The sequence below is a fragment of the Capsella rubella genome, unplaced genomic scaffold, assembly GCF_000375325.1.
Source record: "Capsella rubella cultivar Monte Gargano unplaced genomic scaffold, Caprub1_0 scaffold_1, whole genome shotgun sequence".
In the NCBI taxonomy this organism is placed as follows: Eukaryota; Viridiplantae; Streptophyta; class Magnoliopsida; order Brassicales; family Brassicaceae; genus Capsella; species Capsella rubella.
The window spans coordinates 11284000-11293989 of NW_006238923.1; the positions used below are offsets into that span (position 1 = coordinate 11284000).

At 36.5% G+C, this 9990-nt stretch overlaps 3 protein-coding genes across 5 annotated transcripts; 1 reads left to right on the top strand and 2 right to left on the bottom strand.

The window, feature by feature from the left end:
- Positions 1–1471: 1471 nt before the first annotated feature.
- Positions 1472–4828, bottom strand: LOC17900026 (glycerol-3-phosphate acyltransferase, chloroplastic). 2 transcript variants are annotated; one of them, XM_023777068.1, is made up of 13 exons: positions 4442–4828; positions 3935–4032; positions 3727–3813; positions 3535–3632; positions 3330–3387; positions 3118–3219; positions 2984–3045; positions 2775–2885; positions 2591–2669; positions 2390–2509; positions 2194–2307; positions 1934–2084; positions 1472–1838 (listed from the first exon to the last, which is right to left on the bottom strand). In XM_023777068.1, the coding sequence occupies exons 1-12, from the start codon at positions 4755–4757 to the stop codon at positions 1950–1952; spliced, it is 1380 nt and encodes a 459-aa protein (XP_023632836.1). In that variant the 5' UTR covers positions 4758–4828; the 3' UTR covers positions 1472–1838; positions 1934–1949. The 2 variants fall into 2 exon arrangements, with proteins under 2 accessions (XP_023632836.1, XP_006306544.1); XM_006306482.2 differs by having other exon boundaries at positions 1473–2084.
- Positions 4829–5580: 752 nt separating this feature from the next.
- On the bottom strand, positions 5581–7273 carry LOC17898771 (dolichyl-diphosphooligosaccharide--protein glycosyltransferase subunit DAD1). Its single transcript, XM_006304251.2, has 5 exons — positions 7114–7273; positions 6947–6994; positions 6430–6517; positions 6291–6334; positions 5581–5862 (listed from the first exon to the last, which is right to left on the bottom strand). The coding sequence occupies exons 1-5, from the start codon at positions 7195–7197 to the stop codon at positions 5779–5781; spliced, it is 348 nt and encodes a 115-aa protein (XP_006304313.1). The 5' UTR covers positions 7198–7273; the 3' UTR covers positions 5581–5778.
- Positions 7274–7453: 180 nt separating this feature from the next.
- Positions 7454–9306, top strand: LOC17898856 (uncharacterized protein At1g32220, chloroplastic). 2 transcript variants are annotated; one of them, XM_023789778.1, is made up of 8 exons: positions 7454–7679; positions 7770–7775; positions 7868–7970; positions 8057–8145; positions 8239–8294; positions 8395–8541; positions 8628–8753; positions 8851–9306. In XM_023789778.1, exons 1-8 carry the CDS (start codon positions 7591–7593, stop codon positions 9129–9131), a joined length of 897 nt encoding a protein of 298 aa, XP_023645546.1. In that variant the 5' UTR covers positions 7454–7590; the 3' UTR covers positions 9132–9306. The 2 variants fall into 2 exon arrangements, with proteins under 2 accessions (XP_023645546.1, XP_006304057.1); XM_006303995.2 differs by lacking the exon at positions 7770–7775.
- Positions 9307–9990: the final 684 nt, after the last annotated feature.

A 9990-nucleotide genomic window follows, 5' to 3' on the forward strand; every position in this document is an offset into this window, starting at 1 on the left:
TTAAAAGTTAACATTCAATATTTACTGCATACTACTTTGTACATGCTTATAGAGATATTAGTTATCAAACGTAGAGAACCTTTTCTTTTTTATACCATGTCGATCAAAATCTCAAACAGTTTTTTATTTTATCTTTGTCTTCTAGTGAAATTGTTCATTTCTTTCAAGAATTAAAATAAAAGAAAAGAAGAAAAAAAAAAAACAACATTTCCTTGAAAAAATAGAAAGGGAAGAACTTTTGGAACTTGAGGTGATAGTACTCGTGATAACTATTTGTGGATATCCAGCCGTGAAAAGTGAAAACCACAGTAACTTTTCACTTCCCATCTTCAAATATCATTGGATTGCTCCAGAGAATAAATAATGATGGAGAATCATAGATTCATTTTAACCCAAAAAAAATTTAAACAGTTGGAATCGCAGATATCTAATTTTTACAAAAATTTATCATCAATATGGTAATCTAATCCGTAACATCTCCTAATATTTGTAACTTTTGTAACGGATCAATAACTCTATTGTCTTAATTATATCCATTGTATGTTTTATAAAATTTTCACTTGAAAAGAATATGGTCTTATTAGACTTAGTTTATGAAAACATCTCAAGATTAGCTTGGGCCCCCCCCCCCCCCCCCCCCCCCCCCAAAGACGGTTGATCATAGAATGTAGCATCTATATGCAAAGAAGAGACAGATTTGATGGTTGTTATTATTCATTGATCACACGATTCTCTTCTTAAAAAAACATTTATATCATTTTTTCATAGTACGAAAAAAGAGAGCCCGCGTATATCACATCAACTCGTAAAATAATAAAGATGGGGAATGAAAATGATTATAATGATGAGAAAAAGCTGTAATCCAAACTTTGATCACTACTTACTAATTAACACTAAAAAAGAAAGTGTTAATTGTTGACTAAAACAGATGATGTTTTAGTGTAAGTGAGTGGTGAATTAGTGATGTCGCTTTCCAAATTACACAACAAATCCGTAATTACAGAAACGAATTTGAATATTCGTTTCATTCACTTACTAATGTCGCCACTGTCATAAAATAATATATTTTTGTTTTTACCTCCTTCCTTCACTACTACTACTTTAAAGGTAGAGGAGAGTGTTATGAGAAAGTGAGGTGGAGAGATAGTGGGAAGAAGAAAACACAGAACAGACACGTGAATACAGGAGTGACAGAAGCTATATGTCACATAAGGATCCAAACCAGTCCAGAGACACTCATCATCTCTGTCCACTTGCCAAGTAACACATTTACACACCTCTCTCTCTCTTTCTCCCTACGCGCTCTCCAAAGTTTGATGATCAACAAATACTTACAAATTCTTTTGCAATAGTTAACACTTTACTCAGTTTTTTTTCTTTTTCTCTTTTCTAACTTCGCAAACTATATGGAAAATCAGATACGAACAACATCAGATAACATAAGAGAGTATGAGAAAGCAGAGAAGGGAAGATGCATAAAACTGGGATTGTGAATTATTTTGGCTCTATATAAGTAGGAATCCCCCAAAAAAAAAACAGAAAAGAATATTACATATGAGAGCATCATATGTGATCTAAGAGCCCTAGCAAGAGTATGTTCTTCTCTTACTTACTAATTCATATGTACACAAACCAACTTGTTCTTCCTACGTTAGAACCAACGTACCTGCTTTTTTCTTTTTTTTTTGGTTGTTGATTCAAGAGGATGAGGCTTTAGAAACTTTTTTTTTTGTTTTGAAAATGACGAAAGAAAAAGACACTCCCTAGGACAACGTGTGAACGAACAATATCTCCATATTTTTTTTGAGTATTTCCATTGAGATTGTGTTTTCTGTATCCTGCAGATATAAAAGAACAATGCTCTCTATATATACATAGTTGCAGCAAAAAACTCTTTGAGACAAAAGATTTATGGGTTTTCTGAAAGTGTTACCCCTAAAAATGCGAGACTAATTCCAAGGTTGTGACAAGGACACCGTTGAAGATGATGCTTCTACTCCTCTTCTGTGTTTTATCGCAGAGTTTAGAATCTTGTATTGCTCATTCACCGAGTTGTACAAAGCTTGGCTGTATGCGTCTTTCGCCTGCCATACAGATGAACATATCCAGTGAATATGATGAGGAAAAATAAAAAAGGACTAGGAAATTAAGTCCACTTAATCTTGAAACTAAGGAAAATGGTAATAGACAGACCTCGTTAGGGTTCTTGCATTCTGCTGTGACCTCTGAGAAGCTGACTTCAGGACCAATTGATAGTCCAGTACCGTGAAACCCAACCAGTCTTTTCTCTCCAATTTCTTTCTCAACCTGGAAGATGCACAATGAGGTGATGAGAGGAAAGAAACCAGAAAACATCCAAACTGGAGAAGCGAGAGATAATTATCAATACTTGGGGTGGAGGGGGCATGATGTCATAGCAAAGCAAAGACATTGGATATATATGTCCAGGAGCACCAGAATGTTCAACCAATCTCCTCATGTTGTCTACCGAAGAAGAATCAAAGGGTGCCTGAACAATATTATTTTATTATATATTTGCAAATCTACCAGAACCAGATAAAATCTCAGCAATTCCAGATCAATAACTTACTGGAAACCATTCCCCTGTAGAAGGATCAGGGCGGTCCCTCCCACCGCTTGGTGCAATCCATATAAGCTGCCCGCCAGACCTACAGTGAGGTAAGAGCAACATTAGCAGAAAAAACATCAACCTTATCCTCAATTGCTGCTACTCTGAGATCTAATATGAACATTCGTTATTTAGCTCCAATAACCTGAGCATTGTAGCCATCTCCTTCAAGCTTCGTGTGTTTGCTTTTCTTTTCATGTCAACAAGCTCAGGATCATCGTTCATGTGTTTTTTCGAGTACACACATATGAGATTCCTGAAAGCAGGAGAAATCCCGGAAGTCATACAACGTTGCTTAGATTACACTTCATCCCATCAGGTAGCATACCATTGTCAAATGAAGGGTCGTGATACCTTCCCATACTAAACGGCTTACAAAGAGGATCAGTGATGACTCGATCACCAGCAACACATTTCTGCAGCCACAAGAAAGGATAAGTATAGAAACAATACCACATAGAAGAGCTCAGAATAAGTCGAAGGCTCACAATGTTCTCTCCTATAAAAGGTGATTGTGCTTCAAGCAATAGGGAAATGACAGCCGGATCAGCTTCACTTTGATGGTTTGATATTAACACAATATTGTGTCCCTGAGAGTAACCAGTTAAATATTAAAGTCCTAAATGATAAGGAATTCAATTGTTGATGGAAACAAAATCTTCAACTCGTTGACCAGAGCACAGGAAAGAGGGAATAGTACCTGCCGAATCTTGTCCTCCAGCTCAGAGAAAATAGAAGCATTTCCAACGTATGAATTTCTGCATAATATGTTCAAGGGCTGTTAGTAGATGAACATCTGGAAGATCCATTGATACCAACCAACATTTCCAAAAACGATATTTGCTTTCTGTTTGCATTTCAACGATATAACACATATGTTAACTATGAGTACAATTCCAGCTTACTTGAAATCAATTAGAGGACGGATGTATGTATGGACAAACATGTAGTAGTCAAATGGTTCTCTGACTGCTTTATGATATGGATTAAAAGTGTACGGATCCTGAAATATTCACAGCAAGGAAGCTCAAGTAAGAAAAAATTTAGATGACATCTCCTAGTAGAAAAATCATTCAAAGAGAATACAAAAGAAGTACCTCAACACCAAGAAGCATACGGTCAAAAGCAACAGACATGTTCGATATGACAGTCTCATCTGCCCTGGAAGCTCCGCTACTTAAAACCTAACAACATCAGTAAGAAAATAATTCCAAAGTTCAGTGGGCTGGTGTTCTTCAAACCAAACTAATGTCAGAGCATAGCACCAATCGTACAAACTAGTGAGTCATAAAAGGATTCATTTACTGCATTTTTGTAGTTCCAATACAATTCTTCCATCCCTGATGCAACATTTGCAGGCAACCTTCCAGCTTCAGCTTCCTTCTTGATACCAGATAAAAGATCTGAAAATGGAGATAAACACAAAGTTTATAAAGGCAATCCCATAAACAGCTCATTGTGAACTACAGACATAAAAAGAAAATTTCTGGTTTCAATCTTTCTGAAAGTAAGCGAAAACATATACAACGTAAGGATTGCAACAACACAACGTAGGAGTTTCAATTAATCCTATCCATAACAAGAACGGAGCAAGATCAGAAGCAAAAGGCAAGAAGTCAATTCAAGGAACCTTATCCAGTCAAACAAGAAACAACGACGAACATGGATTTCGCGATAAGATTACGAACAAAAGGAATCGAACAATCTCCATAACTCTAAATTCCGTTTCCCAATTGCTACCACTAGTGAAACTAAGGGAGTCAATTCAAATTCCTCGGGGAAGAAGAAGAAGAAGAAGACTAACTAACTAACCTTGTTCACTTCGCGCATCCAAGAAAGTACGGGAATGATTGAGCTCACTCGGCGTCTCTCCGGCGGCTTCATCGAAAGCAATGCTCGGCTCGGAGGAAGATTCCTTATCCTGAACAAGCTCAGACATCGCTCTCACACCCGCGCCGCCGCCGCGAGAACGAAGAGGCGGGAGAAGCTTCTTGGCGGTTAGCCTGAAAGAAACGAGTCCGCGAAGAGTCGACGAGGCGAGTGGATAAACCGGAACCCTAGCGGAGGAGGTTACGGTTGCAGCAGCAACGGCAACGGTTGCGGCGGAGGAGGAAAATGTGAGAGTCATTAAAGCGTGTTTGGTGATTGGACGAAGCAGAGCGTGTGTGTGTGTATGTGTGTATATGTGTGACGGAGATCTCTTCTTCGTTCTTGCTTTTTTATTTATCCCTCCTCCTTTCTCACGTTTTTTTATTTATTTTCCACCAAATTAAAAACCTCATTTTATTTTATTTTCTTGCTGTAAAATATTTCCGTTTTCATTTTTTCCCACTATGTTAGAAATTAGAACTTGCTTTAGTAATTTTATTTATTTGAAGATCTCATATTTAACTGATATACAAATGTAAAGACCAAAAATATGCAAATGTAATGTTTTTTATATCCCTTTGGTGGCGTCCATATTGCATTTATGTTTGTTTGAAGAAGTCATGTTTGTGTGTACACATAATGAATATCTATAACATAAATCATGTGACGTTAACAACAAATAGTTTGTGGAATTACGTAGTCGAGACCAAACCATATTAACTTTATACTATATCCCTATATGGCTATATTTTTCTCCTCTAAGTTTCGTCAGTGGTAATTAAACAAGTCACATTTGTGTGTGCGTACACGTTATTTTAAAAATCATATAACAAAAATGTCAAAGTCAACTGTAAAAATTAGATTTACAGTTTTTTTCACTTCCATTTACTCTTGTGATATTTTTTTTACACAGACTAGATAAGCTTCAATTATTAGTATCAAGATTCTCTGTTCTTCTTTTTTTTCCCTCATTTAAAGAGTGTCGTGAGTTTGTTTGTGACATAAACGGCACAAAAACTCAACTTACCAACTTGAGGATTGGGTTGATTGACAAGTGTCAGATTGTGAGTGGTTCGAATATAGGCCGAGGGAACCTGATTGAACCAATGGTCCCATTACGGCAGTAGCTCTGTTATTGAGAGACTAATAAAAAGTTTTTGATTCTTTGACAACAACAACACCAAAAATATCTCAAACTAGAGTTTTTGATTCCGAGTGACACCTAAAAACTCCAGTACATACATAAATGAAAGCGACTTGTAGATAAGAGAGTGAAACACCTATCCGAGGAAGTTGATGATCACCAAGTGGAGGACTAAGTTGCAGAGAACAAAATCAGCAAAAGCTCTCTCTGGTGCCAAATCCTGCAGTTTTTGAAGGAAGAGGTCGATAATTATGGATATTATAGAATAGTACAAACATTGTAGGAATCTATTGATTCTAGTGGCTCATGGTGAAAAATGAGATCAATGATAAGTTTCTAAGAAAATTGATTCCCATGTTCAGAAGCTCTGTTCAACATCTATTTTTCCCAGTTTAGAGCCTTTCCCATTCATATCCTCCTAGATTAGCTACAATAGTCTTTCACAGCATTAACAGGAACACACCTAATCATTATTATTGCAGTATCACTACGGTTTAGATGGAAATGTTTTGATATATACATCAATCAACCAAACATGGAGGAAAGGATGAGGGAGATGATGAAACAATGTCATTGTCATAAACAAAAACAGTTGTATGATTATTGAAGAGACTAAGAAAATTTTCATCTAAAACAATGTAATATTACCTTGAATTCCTTGTTTTCTTTGTTCACTTGAATCCGGAGACAAACTATAAACGCAAAGTAAAGAAGGCTATTAGATTTATAGATTCTCAAGGTATAAGGAATTAAGGATCTGTCTATCGTAAACTCAAGATAAACTTACCAGCAAGAACTGCTGTCCCGACACAAGAGAGAACTCCAGACAGGAATGAGTTAAACGGAAATGATCCCACCATAGCCATATAAGCCACCTAGTCAGTGAAATATCATGTTAAAACTCAGTGACCATGCGCTTAGAATTTTGGTCATTACACTGAAATGCTGCTTATGAGCAACAGGGAAGTCAAAACACCTATCAATGAAATAACTCAAGAAACAAAGAAAAAGATAAGCTTCATTTCCTCATTTCATTCAAATTAAAAACGAAACAAAGGACTAATACTTAACAGCACAAACCCATTTGCACATCAATGCTATGAAACTACATTGCAATTTGAAGTTAAAGGTTCGTAGCGCAGGTTTATAGATCTTAAATCCGATCACCTAATCCACCAAATTTCATAGACCATGGACGAAATAAAACAAGAGATCCATAAGAAACCTAAAGTTTCGTAAACAACGACACGAGAATCGCAGATCTAGAGAAACCATAAACCCAACAGATGAATTAGAGTACGTACCTGAATCAGAGCAGTGAAGACAGCGAAAACAACATACAAGTCGATGATCTGCGATTCAAAATTCCAAACACATTCAATTTCCACAGGATTCCAAAATAAACCATTGATCCTTAAAAAAAATAAAAAATAACGAAGTAAGGTTTAAGAGAAAACAACAATGGCGGCACCTTCAGATTAGTCGGCGTAGCGGAATAAGCAGAACGGAGAGAACGAAACAGATCCTGAGCATCCTTACTAGTCGATTTCACCATTCTCGATCGAAGAACAACAAACAAACACAAATCCCTCTTTACACTTCTTATTGCTCTTCGTCTTCGTCTTCACGAGTCTTCGGAGTCTTTTATCACTGTTAATAAACTTCCACTCTCCACGACGTCGTATGAGCAAACGGGCCTATATTAAGATTACTTGGGCTTTAATTGAATAACCGTAACGGCGTCGTTTTTGATATTGAATTTAAACCATTTAAAATATATACAGTAAACCAAAAAGAACAAAATAGTTTCTTGCTTCAATTCCGCCGCGTAGTACTAACCACATTTTTCTCGCTTTGCCGTCTTCTCCGGCGATTTACAGACACTAGTTTCTCTCCGGTTGTTACAATCTGTCGGAGATATTGAAAATCAGAAACCGGGAATATCAAAATGACTTCGTTTCTTAGTTTCTCCGCCATTTCAGCTCACCCACCTGCTTTTTCCGGCGCTTCATATCGTTCTCGCTCTTTATCTCCCAGGTCATTGTCTCTCTCACTCTTTTAACTATGTTTCTAGTTTCTTCATCGATTCATATGATCTAATTGATTCTTTTGAAACAACTTTTGCAGAATTGCGTAATCAAATCATATAAAACTAGCTTCAAGTCTCTGAATCCTTAAGTCTTATTGAAAATTGAAAAGAAGCTTCTTTTAATGTGTGTTTACAGATTGTTCAAGTCTTGTGTAAAGTGTACTTATGCTGAAGGTGGAATAAGCAACGATTCGTGGTCAGCTCCAATTGACGTTGTGGCAGATGTCAAATCCGAAAGGGTATGAAAGAGAAAGAGCGAGCCTTAATTTGTGTTCGGTTTTATGATTTCTTTGTCTCAATTGAAAGACATTTTCTCTTAACTTAGGTTGTAGTTCTTGGTGGCAATGGTTTCGTTGGTTCAGCTATCTGCAAAGCAGCAATCTCCGATGGAATTGAGGTTATTAGTGTTAGCAGGTATAGATAAAGTATACACATAGTGCTTTGCGTTTGAAATCTTTACCACTCTCGCCTTTTTCCGATAACCAATCTCGTTGATTGATCTTTTAGGTCAGGTCGTCCTAACTTCCAAGATTCATGGTTGGATCAGGTTACATGGGTAACTGGTAATCACTTCTGTTTTTGGTTATATCAAATATTCACATAAACATGTCCAAGTGTGAGTCTTAATGTGTATGTGTTTTTCTGCTTTTTGGGATTTTGTAGGTGATGTATTCTACTTGAACTGGGATGAAGTACTTCTTGGTGCAACTGCTGTTGTTTCAACCATTGGTGGCTTTGGAAACGAAGAACAGATGAAAAGAATCAACGGTGAAGCTAACGTTATTGCTGTGAATGCTGCTAAGGATTTCGGTTAAGTGTCTCTAATCTCTATAGCTAAAAATCCGAGTTACCAGCATTTCCATGGGTTTTCATGTTTAGCCCTTTATCATGTGCAGGGGTTCCTAAGTTCGTCTTGATAACTGTTCACGATTACAATCTTCCCCCGTTTATTCTCTCCAGCGGCTATTTCACCGGAAAACGTAACGCGGAGGCAGAACTTCTTTCCAAATATCCCACCTCTGGTAAGAGATCAGCTCCGTTTCATTTCTTTGGTTTTTTAAAATATCCTATCAGAAAGCTTACCAAGTGTATCTGTGATCTCCTCTGTTGTTCTTAAAGGAGTTGTGCTAAGACCTGGTTTCATCTACGGTAAACGAAAAGTAAACGGAATCGAAGTCCCGCTTGATCTGGTCGGGGAGCCACTAGACAAGATCTATGAATCTGCAGAGAGTTTCATTAGACCATTGAGGTCTCTCCCTGCGTCTGATCTCCTCTTGGCTCCACCGGTTAACGTCAATGACTTAGCACTTGCCGTGATTAACGCGATTAAAGATGACGACTTCTTTGGCATTTTCACTATTGAACAGATCAAAGAAGCAGCTGCAAAGTTGAGAGCATGAAGCGTCTTTAGATACTTAAAATGAATGTTATTGGTCAGGTGGAGTTTAAAAAGACTATTAAATAAATAGCTTCGTCTTTTCCTCTCCCTTAGTCAAATTTGTAACTGTAATGTAGTATATCATTTGTAAACGTGTGTATATGGTTTACACTTTGGTTTTAGATGATGTTTCCAAATTTTGTCCAAAAAAAAAAAAAAAAAAAGAAAAAAAAAACAGATGGTGTTTCCAAATTTGTTCTTCAAAAAAAATCTCCTGAAGAAATAATACGACATCGTTTGCTACTTCCCTTAACCAATTTTTCGTGTCAAACAATTAAAAGATGTGGTGGAAGAGACGAAACGACGCCGTACGCTGTTCAACTAAAGTGGTGATCACACATCCTCAAATTATTATTTTCAATGGATAATTGTAGAAATAAACATCTAGAATTTGTGTTCCAAAAAAAAAAATCTAGAATTTATATTTTGGGTATATTTAAGGTGATACTTTTTCCAAGTCAGTAGTTTATGCATAAAATTATCTGTTTTAAAATAGAACAAAATTTGTTAGTTTAGGAATGTGATATATAACATTTTGAAGAAAAAAAGTGATCTAATTTTGGAAGTGTCTCAATATGTAGTAGGTCAGTTTAATGGATTTTTAATATTTTATTTACCATGTATACTTTTGAAAATAATTTGTATTGGAAATGGTAATATTTTTTTTTGAATAATTAAAGAGGTTCTGGCCGAAGCCCATACATCCTTTGAGGTCCGAGACCAAAGTGTGTTATATAGTTTAGTCATGAGCGCTACTCGAACCGCAACTTCTAAGTTTTGCTAGAGATCTTGACCAATTGAGTTATTAGCACTTGGTTGAA